The sequence below is a fragment of the Episyrphus balteatus genome, chromosome 3 (assembly GCF_945859705.1).
Source record: "Episyrphus balteatus chromosome 3, idEpiBalt1.1, whole genome shotgun sequence".
Classification (NCBI taxonomy): Eukaryota; Metazoa; Arthropoda; class Insecta; order Diptera; family Syrphidae; genus Episyrphus; species Episyrphus balteatus.
Genome location: NC_079136.1, coordinates 29,730,400 through 29,744,524, shown reverse-complemented (window position 1 = coordinate 29,744,524; position 14,125 = coordinate 29,730,400). Strand labels below are relative to the sequence as shown.

The 14,125-nt window shown below is 30.1% G+C and overlaps 1 protein-coding gene across 2 annotated transcripts in view; it reads right to left on the bottom strand.

Annotated features, from left to right (window-relative positions):
- Positions 1 to 465: 465 nt before the first annotated feature.
- Positions 466 to 14,125, bottom strand: part of LOC129916979 (phosphofurin acidic cluster sorting protein 2) — a 95,829-nt gene continuing 82,169 nt past the window's right edge. Inside the window, exons 6-12 of one of the 2 annotated variants that reach the window (XM_055997273.1) lie at positions 12,970 to 13,252; positions 10,600 to 10,704; positions 5,952 to 6,498; positions 5,412 to 5,889; positions 4,927 to 5,347; positions 1,034 to 1,150; positions 466 to 972 (exon numbers count right to left, since the gene is read on the bottom strand). In XM_055997273.1, coding sequence (XP_055853248.1) covers positions 842 to 972; positions 1,034 to 1,150; positions 4,927 to 5,347; positions 5,412 to 5,889; positions 5,952 to 6,498; positions 10,600 to 10,704; positions 12,970 to 13,252 — 2,082 coding nt within the window. In that variant the 3' untranslated portion in view covers positions 466 to 841. The remainder of the gene's footprint in view (positions 973 to 1,033; positions 1,151 to 4,926; positions 5,348 to 5,411; positions 5,890 to 5,951; positions 6,499 to 10,599; positions 10,705 to 12,969; positions 13,253 to 14,125) is intronic. The other variant, XM_055997274.1, reaches the window with a different exon arrangement.

Sequence of the window (14,125 nt, the reverse complement as noted above, 5' to 3'; positions counted from 1 at the left end):
GTTTTTGACGTCAAATGCTCTTCCTCTTTAGTGCGTCGATCGTTCTTCTGATAATATACTTACTGTTTACTTTTAAGATAGAACCAAATAAAAGTGAAAGAATAAATAAAGTCAACTTTTGGGGAATATGTACTTTTTATCTAAGTTTTGTTTTCTTTTGAAATGTATTTCTTTAAGTTACGTTAACAATGAGTAACTATTTCTTGTTTTAAACATTATTAAATTTAAATTCTTATTGCATTATATTTTTTTTTTATTTTTGTTTTATATTTCTACAATATATATTATATACTTTTAATTTAATCACAACAATAAGAGTAAGAAATTTAGTGTATTTATCAGCTTTTTTATGTATGTTGTTATGTTTTGCAAATTTTTGTTTTTTTCCTGTTCATGTAAGTTTCCATGTATTTTAATTTTATTCGTTATTTGCCATCAATTTATAAATTTATTTTTTAATACATATGGTATCTGTGGGATAACTTTGAATATTTTTATTTATATGGATGATTTTTTTTTTTTTTTTTGTTTAAGATAGTCAAGCTTTGCAAAATTATTGTGGCTTAAATTGTAATTGCTATTGTAAATTATTTTTGTTGTTTTTGTTTTTCACTGGTAGGTCGTTTTAAATTTTATTTTTGTTTTTGTGTGTTCGTATTGTTGTTGTTGATTTTATATTTTTTTTTGTTTTTTGTTTAAATACATATTATGATTAAATTTTAATTTTTTATTGTGTATGTTATTGTTTATATTGATTTATAATTTTTAAAACATTTTCGGTTTATATGACGTAATGTAGTTATTATATATAATATGTATATTTTATTTTTATTTAAAATGACTAGGATAGCTCTGAACAGGACATTGGCGTATAACCAATTAGAGCAACTGGAAAATTTTTAACATGTGTTTGCCATTGTGATGATAATTGGAAGAACTTAACGCCAGTCCATTCTGTTCCATCGATATAAACTGAAAATAATTATATTTATATTAAATATGATATATTTTTAAACAATATGTATTTAGTTACCTCTTAATGGAACTGGATGTGACTGTTTTGGTGAACAAATTAATCGTGCAACACCTTCAACGCATTGTTCTTTTTCGAGATCGCGATCCTTCTCCTTCTTCTTACCTAAACGCATTACTGAAAGTAGAAAAAAAAATTAATTAAAATTCAAATTTAGGGTTTTTCAGACTTATTTTTGATTGAAATAATATTGTATTACTAATATATTGAAGTACTTATGTTTGAAATAGATTTGTATTTTTTTTTTTAAACTAACTTAGAATTGGTCTAACTTTAACATTTGGATATTTAATTTAATAGACTTGTTAATTCTATAATACGTTATGGTAAGAAATTTATATTGTAAGTAGAACAATTTTTAGTTCTGCTCAAAGGCACTTGCAAAATTTAGAAATTGTGAAGGTTTTCTGAAAACTAGATATAAAGATAAAAACAAAAGTATATACTACTAAAAACTAACAAACAATAAAAAAAAAACTAAAACAAAAATAAATAAAAATAAAAAAAGTGATTGTGTTTTTGTCAATTCATTAAGTGAAATGACTAAGGTTGAAAAAAGGAACATACATATATGGTAATTTATCATAAATTGTATAAATATCAGCTATAGTTTTAATATTTTAATTTTTTTATAGCAAATTTAGTAAAAATTTTTAAAATTGATTGAAAAAAAAAATTATTAAATAGTTGGGATTAAATCTGTGTCAATAAGTTAAAAGAGCTTAAGTCAATTTTTATCATTTTTCAGTATAAGCAAATGAAGTTTGTGGACCAGATTTTTTTTTACTTTTTTTGTGATTACTTTTAAACTGTTGCCGCTAAACTAACAATTTTTTTTCTGGGTGCAGGCTTGTTATACCCTTAATTTTCATATGTATATTTTTCCTTGAAAACGTTCGGGACGGCCGTTACATTTGAAAAAATAACTTACTTTGACTTAAGTATACAATTTTGCAGACATTTCAAGGAACAAAACAGCTTATGTTTACTTAAGCTGTTTTGCAAAATTGGGTTTGGTTCAAAATGCATTTTTTTAAAATGACTTGAGTAGACATAAGAACACAAATGGTTCACTCGACCACAAGTTTAAAATAGCTTATGTTGACCTAAGCGATGAATATATTTGAATTCAAATTGTCATAGTAGCTTATGTCATGACTTAAGCTTATTTAAAAAAGTGTATTATTTTTAAGATTTTGACGATTTTATACATAAGCTATTTTGCAAATGCAGTTTTTGTCCAAAAAGACTTAAGCTATTATGATTTTTTTTTAATTTAACGGTTTATATTTTGCGTAGAGAAATGAGACCCAGACTAAAACAAAGCTGAACAAAAGGTGAACATGTTAAGCAAATAAAATCGTTTTTCACTTATGTCGACATAAGCTCTTTTAACTTATTACCACAGAAATAAAAGGTTATCTATAAACAAAAAGCATTTTAAGAACAAATTATAAGTTGATTTAAAAATAAGGTTGAGGATAAAAAAGATTTAGAAAATTTTATGAAATGTTATCCTCTATCTATGGCATGGCTGCTTTTCCTGAAAAATCAGAAAAGGATTCGTTATTATTGAGTTGTAGAAGTTCTAAAGAGTTGGGATTGGCTAAACTAATTGGAAAATCGTAGTATCTCTCTTCTAAATTGAAATTAATATTTTCGGAATACAAATTTCTTATAAGTGAAGTATTACTTAATTCTTTAAGTGGGTTTTCATAGTAACGAAGCGAATGTATTCTTTTGATTGCTAAATCTGAAAGATATAATATAGTACAGGTTTGATTTCGGATTCGTCATATATGATTGGTTCAAAATCTCCCTCACAGTAGCTAAGGAATTTAAAATTTTCGAATAATATATATTAAGAAATTAACAAAATAAACAAAATATTGAATTCGAGGTTTGAAATAAAAAATTTTTTGTTTTCTAAATATTAAAATGAATTGACTCCCACGGGTCGTTTGAACGCGACACTACTCGAAGTGTCTTGCACTCCAAATTTTTTGATGGGGTCTAAATAGTAAGAAAAAAGCTTTTTTAAAATTTTCTATCGAGCTATTCGTTTTTTGCGAGCTTAATTTGTTATGAAAAAACGTACTTTTAGGTACTTTCACTCACGTTTTTGTTAATAACTCTGTTGGTGCATATTCTCTATGCGGAAAATCTTATGTTCGTTTGGCGTTTCATGGCAAATCTCAAAAATGTTCTTACCTATAAACTTTACAAAAAACTTAAAGGAATGCAGATAGGATATTATGTCAAAATTTGAAAGCGAAGAACTTTTTGAGATTTGCCATGAAACGCCAAACGAACATAAGATTTTTTGCATAGAGAATATGCACCAAACATGTTGAATTCAACAATATTAAAAAGATTTAAACGGATTTTAAAAGAAGAAATTTACTCCTTTAAAAAACCGCTACAAATGTAATTATAAAAAAATTATCACGCAAAAGGACATAACCTCAAAAATTGTTAAAAAAGGGTATTTTTGATACGAAATACGAAAAACCATTAGAAAAGTATACCTTGATTTCTATAAAAAAAACTTTTTGATTAGAGAAATCGAATAGGGCAGAAAAAATGAACGGACTTAGAATCGAATATCTAAAGATCTAAAACTGATACCAATTTATTATATTTTTTCTAAAAATAGAGCCATTTTTTGAGTTTCTACCATTGTTATTAACAGAGTTATTGACAAAAACGTGAGTGAAAGTACGTAAAAGTACGTTTTTTCATAACTAATTAAGCTCGCAAAAAACGAATAGCTCGATAGAAAAGTTTAAAAAAGCTTTTTTTTTTACTTTAGACCCCAAGGAACATTTCTGCATCAAAAAATTTGGAGTGCAAGACACTTCGAGTAGTGTCGCGTTCAAACGACCCGTGCTCCAAGAGTTGTGAGGAAATGACAAAGTTATTAAGCGTAGCTATCTATCCTCTTATTTTAACCGGTCTTGGGTAACTATATTTGTACAAAACCACATTATCAACATCGCTTATGAGATTTGGCTGAGAGGAGTAAGGAAAGCGAGTGACGAGCAAGCAAGTCTTAATTCTGTTGTTTCACATCTTTATACAGCAAGATCACAAATGGCGAAAAGTCTTATAATTTCATCAAGACAGGGATATTCTTGGCAAATCAATACTTCAGTTGAACCTTTTCGCTCCCCTTGAATTTAACGTGAAGGGAATCGACTCAGGCTAATCAACTTCAGGAGGATGAAATTTTAACACACATACATATTAAGCACAAGAAGACTATTCATATGGTCTTAAGATAAAAAAAAAAACTGCAACCAAATTGATCATAACCCTTTTGACGGTGTTGTTCTAATAGACTGGATGTCGAAGATGCGAGGACGTAACATTGACTTGCATTATAAATCCAGATACAAGGATCTCTGGCATCGACTAACTATCTACTCGCGTCATAAAATCGCACAAAGCAAAGGAAGATCTTAGAGATCCTTGCTTCAAAAGACCTTAATTCACCTTGGATTGTTATCCTCAAGAACCATTTTTTTAAGATTCCTTGGTTCACCTTTGGAAGTAAACTAGCTTAGGACATGCCAACAAAAATCAAAACTAATGCCTACAAGTTTTGACAATAGAACAGAACTAATGTGTAGATGTTAAAGAAAGAAGATCTTTAGATTTTTGGATAATCTAAAATAATTTTGCATACACTTTGCATTGGGCGGATATTCTCTTATTCCTGCTTTAAAAAAACTTAAAATAAACCTGGCTAAATGAACATACTTAGCCCTAGTTTGTTCACAGTCGATTATCTTTTAATCAAGGATTATTCCATACAAAATTCCTTGATTAAAAGATAATCGAGTGTGAACAAACCGGCCCTTATAGACATATATTTGATTTAATTTACTTACTTTTTTGTTTTTTCTCTTTCGTTGCAAAACTAACAGTCAGTCCATTTGAAATCTCACCAATTTGAGCATTTTGCGGTAACCGCCACACTTGTAAATTTCTAAACGAACTCTTGATACTATTTTTCCCCTGATCCCCACCTTTTGATATGCTCTTTTCTTTTGCATCTAATGGCCGCATTATTGGCCAATAATCAACTTGCAATTCAACTGATTCATGTGCAGATGCAGCAGCTGTAGTTTGATTTGATGGTGGCGTTTGCAATGGCGGCGATACTCTTCCACTCAATGGAGGAGAACTTGATAGAATGCCAGTTCCACTATTGCCACCAGCATTACCAGCAGCTTGTTGCTGTGCCAATTGTAATGATTCTTCGAGATCTAATGAAACTTGTGGTCCATCGGCATAACCAATTCGGACATCCTGTAATAATAACAAACAAAATTAATTCAATGATTGATTTTGATTTCTTTCAGTTGTTACTTACACTAACAAATGGAACAAAGATCTGACAAGAGTCTTCATCTTTGTAATTAACCATTGCTTCGGCGATAGGAATCTGTGTGCAAGGACCAGCAGCATGTAAGTACCTTTGTACTCGATTAATCAGTTCAACAATATCCGATTTATTCATTGCCATCGGATCGTTTAGTGATGAAGAAATTGATTGCGCATTTACTGTCGCAACGGCAGTTACAGCTGCCGCAGTTGCTGCGGCACGTTCGCACAATTGATACCAATGTTCTGTGCCGAACATTGCGCAATATGACTGATCGACTGAGCTTAGATGACGTGATATGGTACTACTGCCGATAGGAACAATGTAAAATCGTAGATGATTTACCCAGTCGGGTGGCCTCACGCCCAGCAATTCTACATAGTGTCGTAATGCAGCTCCTTGCAACCAATCTCCTCCTAAAAGAAGAATTTTCACCGTTGTCGGAGGTTTGGCATTCGAGTTGCAACTGGAAAATAATTCAATTGTTTTAATTTCTTATATATCAATATAAATAAAATCAAGATTTACTATTTTTGTATTTTCCCCATGAGCGCTTGAAGCACAGCCTTCACTTCTGCTGTATTTTGGGGCAAAAATGCGGGCTTGAATGTATTTGCAAATAGCTGTGTTAGCTTACTGGCCCAACTTATACTGACCAGAGCCTCCGGGGGGCTTATTATTGTCACCACATCCGGAATAACGGATTCATCGGTTGCAAATACTTTACTCAATTGATCGAGGAGCATTTTCCTCGGCTCAACATTTGTTGGAGACAAACATGTCTCTAATACTGATCGCGGTTCAGCTGTCAGACTCAAGGATTGCTTTTTTTGCTTGCCGCCGCCCGGAGTACTGCTAGAAGTCCGAAAAAGACGACTACGTTTTTCACTGGGCGGCGGCGGTTGAGATAACACAGTAACTGGAGGACCTGGCGTCACCGGTGTCATATTGAAAGCATTTTGCAAAAAGTCTTTTTCACGTGGTGGACTATTTTGTGGATCTGATGTTTGGCCATCTGTGTTGCCAGCATTAGCTTCATTGCCAGAGCTATCATTACGGAATTCAGGACATCGATCTGAAAGAAGGAAATTTCATGGCATTAAATTAAATATTTTAATTCAAATAATAATTTGAGAATTAAGAAACAAAAAAAAAATAAAATAAAATCTAGCGAGTTGGATGCCACAATAGAATACGAAAAATAAAAAAATCAAACAAAATAGATAAATTAAAGAAGATACAGAAAAAGATGTGTGCATAAAAACTTACGGTGAGATTCATGACATGAAATACACATGAAATTGGTGGGAGTGGCATTTTCTCCTTATGACCAGTTTGTTGTCTATTCGAATGAAAGTCAATTTCTACTACAAAATACTTGAAACAATAAAAATAAAACACTACACAGAGTGTGTGAAACAACATTCAACTTTGGATAAAATTGTGTTTTTTTGTAGGTATATTTTTGGTTTTTGGATCTACAGTTGAGAAAAGCCCTAATAAAATGCAGAGCATGTTTTTAATGGAGAGAACTAGATACCCAGCAATGATGGGGAACAAAATAGGGCAGTAATATAATAGTTTAAAAAAAAGGTACCTCGGGCAAGTGAAAGTTCTCTGTCATTGTTATTGAACAGGTTCTTCCTTACTGTCTAAGCTTAATTTTTTTTTCAATTCTTCCGATGATCATTTCAATTTTTGGTCATATAATAACCATATTCATTTTTATCGATTTTTTAGATCGGAGCACGAACTGAACTGGTACTTTTGTGAAGAAATTGGGAGATAATAGCTAAATCAGAAAAAAAAAAAGATATCGGAAGGACAGATTTTCAGCGAGATCTGATAGGGGTAGGATTAGCAGCTGTTTGAAATCAGTGTCAAATTTGAAAATATTGTGCCAACGCTGGCGAATTAGAAAAAATGATTCACCCAAGAAACCATTTAACGACTTTTAAGGACTTTATTAGAAGGTTCCGTAATGATGTAAAGAAGACACAATTTGTACGACAACACAACACAAATGTCGAATTAATTGATTGGAAGAGGGTGGATTAGAAAGGGTAATAATAAAAACACAGAATCCTTCCACCTAGATCTCAATGGATGTGTATAAGAATAATTTATTTATAATACAATTCAATACCTTTGTAACACCATCCCGAATTTAAGAAGATAACGTAAGTGGCTTGATCATACAAAAAAAAAAAAAAAATACTCCGAAGGCTTTTTTAGTTTAGCGTGCCAAGAAAATAAAATATGCGAACACCATCTGGAAGTTTATATAAATAATGAACGGTTTTTGCCGGATTTTTTCTGAAACAGATAGGGAAGCGAGACGAAAACTCCTGATAGAGGGCTACAAGTGCAAAAACAATTAGAAAATCACTTTTCAGATAGAAGAAAAGGGTTTCATATTGTAGGGTAATTTTTAAAAGTCCAGCACCACTTATTTGGCTTAATTAAATCTACGATAACTTATTTGGGGAAATCAGGACAATTTCGGATGGGATATTTAAGAATGGACGTGCTGATGTTGGATTCAAAATAGTCTAAGTTCGAGTTTATAGTTCACAACATTCGATTAAAAGGGTTCATTGCAGTCATGGAACGTTGGGAGTCAGATAAAAAAAGACAGGATTTTTCAGATTGCGAGGGGTTAGTGTTACAAAATGTAACGTTTAATTTTAGAAATTTTTAGGAAAACATACTGAAAAACTGTCAAGGTCTGATTGAATAGGTCTGGAATCATTTACCGATGTTATAGGTATTATTAAAAAAAAAAAAATGTATTATCGTCAGCATACAATGAGATATGGGAGTGCTTTATAACCAAGTTAAGGTCAATAATGGTAAAGATGATGAGCATTTCTGAATTACACTCTATAAGTTTTTGAATCGAACACATAACAATTTTTAAAGTAGAAAAATACAGATTTGGGAAATTTTTTCAAAGGCCTTGCTAAAATCAGTGGAGACAACATCGACTTCTAACCCTGAAAGGTTAAACGAGATGGATTCAATTAGGTTAGTGGTAGTGGACTAACGCTTGAAAAAGGATTTACTCAAATGAAACTAGCAGTTGCATTAAAACTAATTGGGTAAGAATACTGTGGTAGTAAGTTTTAGAAAGAGAAAAGTGATTGGGAGAAAATGGTCAAAAATATTTTATATTCAACCGACCTTTAACAAGATGGAACAGCGATATCCAAACTAGGACAAGATACATAAGATCTTAAAAATCCCTGTGTCTGTGCTTTATATCTCAGTATCGGATTTAAACTTTCTAGATTGCTGTGAGACGTCTTTTTCAGATAGGACAAGATTCAACGGCAATTACTTTAAGCCTTACAGCGATGTGGAATTAGAAAATGCTGAAAATATAGCGTCTGGATTGACAACATAGACCTAACTCATCAGCCCGGAAGATCCTTCGACTCCGAGTACAAACTTTAGTGGATAGGTGGCTAATTGGCCAGGTGGCATACTAACTGCAGTATGGAAACAGATAGCTAAGTTTTGGGTTGAATAAGAATGCTTGTTGGTTGTTGTCTGTCCAAGCTGATTTAAGCTAAGAATTTTGGGATTGAGTATTAAATTAAAACAAAATGGAGAATGTAACACGGTCGTGCTGTTTTTACACAGTGAGTATTGAATTAAAATCAATATATCAAATAACACTGGTCAACAAAATTTAACTTTTTTTTTGCCACAAGAACCCAAATATACTTTTCTAGTAGTTTTTGGGGTGCTGAATCCGAATCTGAAGTCAGAAAAATTTGATTGGCCTTCGTTTTTGAAATATTACCGTTAGAAAATGTCAAAAAACGTAATTTTGGCTGTTTTCGAGGTTCTGTTTTTATGTGGGGTAGTTCATTATAAACAAATTTGTAAAGGTTATTATAAGAACAGATATTCTTCTTTCAAAAACTGTTTAAATTTTCCCGATATCTCTTTTATTGCTCGAGATATCTTTAGTTTCATTTAATAAGTCAAAGAGAAACTAAATTTAATCTAAAGTTTAAGTCACTGGCCACAGAATTTTTGCCACAAGAACCAAAATATACTTTTCTGAAGGTTTTTGAGTTGCTGAACTCAAATCCGCAATCGGAAAAATTCTATTAGCCTCCGTTCTTGAAATATAACCGTTATAAAAAAACAGTTTTTTGCATTTTATAACGGTAATATTTTAAGAACGAAGGCTAATAAAATTTTTCTGATTGTGGATTCGAGTTCAGCAACCCAAAAACCTTCAGAAAAGTATATTTTGATTCTTGTGGCAAAAAAAAGTGTAATTTGGTTGGCCAGTGTTGTTTCTGATTCAAAGACCGCTACTTAAATTTTAAATATCTCGGGCAATAAAAGAGATATCGGAAAGATTTAAACATTTTTTGAATGAATAAAACTAGCTCTTATTGGCACCGTTACAAATTTATTCACAATTAATGTGGAGTAACCACATAAAAACATAACCTCGAAAACAGCCAAAATTACGTTTTTTGACATTTTCTAACTGTAATATTTCAAAAACGAAGGCCAATCAAATTTTTCTGACTTCAGATTCGGATTCAGCACCCCAAAAACTACTAGGAAAGTATATTTTGGTTCTTGTGGCAAAAACCTTGTTGACCAGTGTAATTTGTGAAGCCATAAGATTTTCCTAGATTTTGGCGATGCATTTGAAAGCATCATTCTGTGGCAGCAAATGAAATCTGATGTTCATTGCTTAGAAAATATATTTAAGATTAAGTCCAAACAAGATCAATAATGTGTATGGTTTTGTAAGTGTAATGGATGTTTTTTTTTATAAATGCAATGCAAAAAAAAAGATTTTCTAGGCTCAAAGAAAGAAGAAATAAAAGAATAAAACAATACAATACAAAAAGGGAGAAAATGAAGAATTAAAGAACAATAAATGGCATAAGAGCAGTGATAAAGACACATCATTATAACAAAATATTTTTCCAAGTAGATATAATGTATGTAAGAAAAAAATTAAAAAGGAAATAAAAATAGTAGCTGCATAAACAAAAAAAGAAACAAATTTTTGAAATGACAAATCGAAGTTGAGAAAAAGAAATAATTTGGTTTTTTTTTATGAAATTAGTTTTTTTTTTTTATTCTAAATAACAAAAAAAATAAGATTAAAAATTTTGTTCAAAAAAAATTTGATCACCTGGTGTCGAGGCTAAATTGTTATTATTAAAGGTATGGTTTTTCTTATTATCATTATTAATCGATGTTGGATCACTTTTGTCAGAGGACCTTCTCTCCAAGTTGCCTGCAAAAGAAATCATCAAGCCATGCACAAAAGAAACCAAAAACAATAACAAATCAAAAAAAAAAAAAAAGAAAGAACCAAAATGAAAAATAGAAAAACCAAAAAATAAAACATATTTGTAATTTGTATTCGTATAATGTTCATGTATTATGTTGTTATATTTAAATTTAATTGTTTGTATTTTTATTTTCATCTAGATAAATACAAAATTTTGAACTAACAACAATTAAAGCCAAACGTGTTTTCTTTTTACTGTAAACAAAATAACGATTACATTTATTTTTATTTTAACCATTCATAAGTGTGTGGTTAGGGAAAAAAATCATTTAAAAACATTTCTGAAATATTTTATAAACGTTTCTTAAAGTTCCATAACAAACAAGGTAGAAAACAATGTTTAAAATGTTTTCTGAACATATTTTACATATATACCATAAATTTATTAAAATATTTCTCAACTTTTTTTTTCTTTGTTTTTATATTTTTTTACTTTCTAGCATTATACACGTTCTCAGCGTTAAGACTTCTTGAGAATTGAAGAATTTATACCTTCGCAAAAGGGAAAGGTTTCAGATAGGTATGATAAAAATAATTTAAGAAGTGTTTTTAAAATGTTTTTTAACTTATCGAAAAATGTTTTTTTTTTGGAAAAAAATGTGATGATCATTTTCAAAAATTTTAGAAAAACAAGAAAAAATTCTATGACATGTTTTTCCGTTTCCCATTCCTGAAAATATTTTTTTCTTATTTTAGCAAAAAGTTACACTGTTAGAGTGAGTATTTATTGTTCTTAAGTCCAAACCAGAAAAAATGAAAACAAAAAAAAAAAACATTTCACAAAAATGTTTCGCATAGAAAAAACGTTATCAGAAAAATATTTTGAAAATATTGTTTCAACAGATGGGAAATATTTCAGAAAAATTTTCAAAACATTGTTTTCTAAAATGTTTCTTTGGTGTTTTGAACTTTTGAAGAAAGTAAATATTTTTCAACACACCAAAACAACTACAAGGCCTAATTGAAAAGTTGCATTAACAAAACAAAATCATTAAAATTAAATAAAAAGCTATTCATTCGTGCAAGTCAAGTTTTGGTTGATTCTAGAAAAAAAAATATTTTGCATTGCTTAAGCGATCATCAAATACTTTGGTGGTTGCGCGAAAACTTTGCAATTTAACTTTGTTAATTTTGAGATGTGGTGAACACTTGCGCTTATTTATTGATAGCAATTTTTTACAAATAATGTTAATATAAATTCAATTAAACCCAAATTCAGCAACCAATACAAAAATGTTTCTACTAAAATTTTCGACTAAAATACATTTTGAAAAATCGTTACAAAGATGTTTGATTCTTCGTTTTTCTTCAGGATTTGTCACATTATCAATATTTGGTCAATAGTTTATAATTATTTTCGAAAGGTGCCAGGAAATTGAGACACACACATAAGGGACAGAATTGCAGAAAAACTAACTTAAGAGGTTAAATTAAACGACTAAACGTAGAACTAGGTGTGCAGGAGGAAGAAAGTGAAAGTAACAGTCTTAAGTCGCTTTTTGCTATCATTTTTGAGTATTTTTGAACAAGCGACGACTTTTTGAAAAAAAAACCACTACATAATTTAAAAAAAAACTGACTTTTTTCTTGTATTCAATATTAATCTCAAATTTTAAATCAGCTTTAATACTGTCTTGAGTCAATAACATAATAATCGATTAAGTTGGAAATTTAAACATCGGAGATGGTACTTTAAGCATTGATACGGAGGATTCTTATAATGATAAAATCCATGAACAAATCATCAATTACATAAAATAAGGAAAAGTAGTACTAAGTAAGGAAGTAAATAAAATACAATATCCAGAAGTCAATACTGTTGACTGTAAAATCAGAATCATGTTCAAAGACTTTCCGATAAGCTGTTTTAAGCTGACAGTTGATTGGAAATTTTTTGAAATATTACTCACCCAATTGTACAATTTCAATAAATTTGCCAAGGTTTATGTAGATGCAAAGAAGACAAAAACAAAATGAAAACGCATGCGCTCACCACCTCAAGAACAAAGTAACAATAACTACAGTTTAATATAGTTTAACTTATGCAAGTTCTGAAGAAATATTTTTAAAAGTTAAGTTTTAAAAAATTTTATAAAGAAATTTAATATTTTACCATATTTTTATTTTCTTAAAAAAAAAAAACAAAACTCAAACCAAAAAAAAAAAAAAATAACATAGAATTAAAAACTTGAATATTTTTTTATTTACCTGTGCCAGAATCGTGTAACATTATTCGGGAATTCGTAAAAAATGGCCTCAATGATGGCTTTGGTGTGGAACCAATTGACAAACTGTCCATATCTGGTCCAGAATCATCGCCTTCACAACACGATAGAGATTCCAATTCCTGAAATAGGGCATCCAAATCACGTTCGCCACGCAACGATGATGGTCCACGTGTAACACCACCATCTAATTCTTCAGAAACTTTGAAACGCTTTAGCAGAGCAACAATTTTTTGCTTGAAATTACGTTGTTGCAACGAAATTGTCTGTAAAAAAAAAAATAAAATGTTAGTTTTCATATATTCCTAATAAAAACATATTGAAATAAAATCAAAGATAGCAGTATCATAAAATTCATTTCACAAGTTTTTGTTAAGCTCGGTGCATAGAGCAATGATTAATTTTTTTTTTCATCTGAGAAACTAAAATATATCGTAAAAAAGACCATAAAATATGGCGTGTTGAAATTGTATAGTAGTCGGATCGCGAATCCACACATATGCAAAAAGTATATTTTTTTTTCAAAGCCGAACTTTTGTTGTTTTTTTGACAAGGTTTTCTTTATATGAACAGATGATGTACATATTTATTTACAAATACCGATTTCATCTTCCATTTACAAAAAAAAACTGAAAATTTTACGGAAAAATTTGATAAGCAAATGGAAAACGACATTATATTTTGATTATGATTTCATTTTTTGTTTAAGTTTATACTAAAATCGGTCACTGTGGCGTATGTGGAACATTTTTACTGAACTATTTGAACCGAAATTTATTATTCGCTTTAAAGGGCTTTAGGCGTACTACTTTTTAGTTTATTGTTTAGTTGATGGTTTAAGGCGTTAGGCTAGAAACTCTAGGTTCCGAAATTTAGGATTAAGAATTTTCTTTTAATCGAAAGAAAGTAGTAACAAAAAACTTTAAAGAAATGTTAATAGGCAAATATTCAAGTGTAACTACAAAAATGTTCTTAAAGTAATACAAAATGGGGCCTTTAAAATTTCTGAGCATGCTTTGCATAAAACCAACTCGTAGCATAATTCAAGCACTTTTTGAATATTTAACGTAGAATATTGTATTCACAATTCCATAAAAAAAACTATCACTAAAATAAATAGACTTTTTTGCGAAACTTTT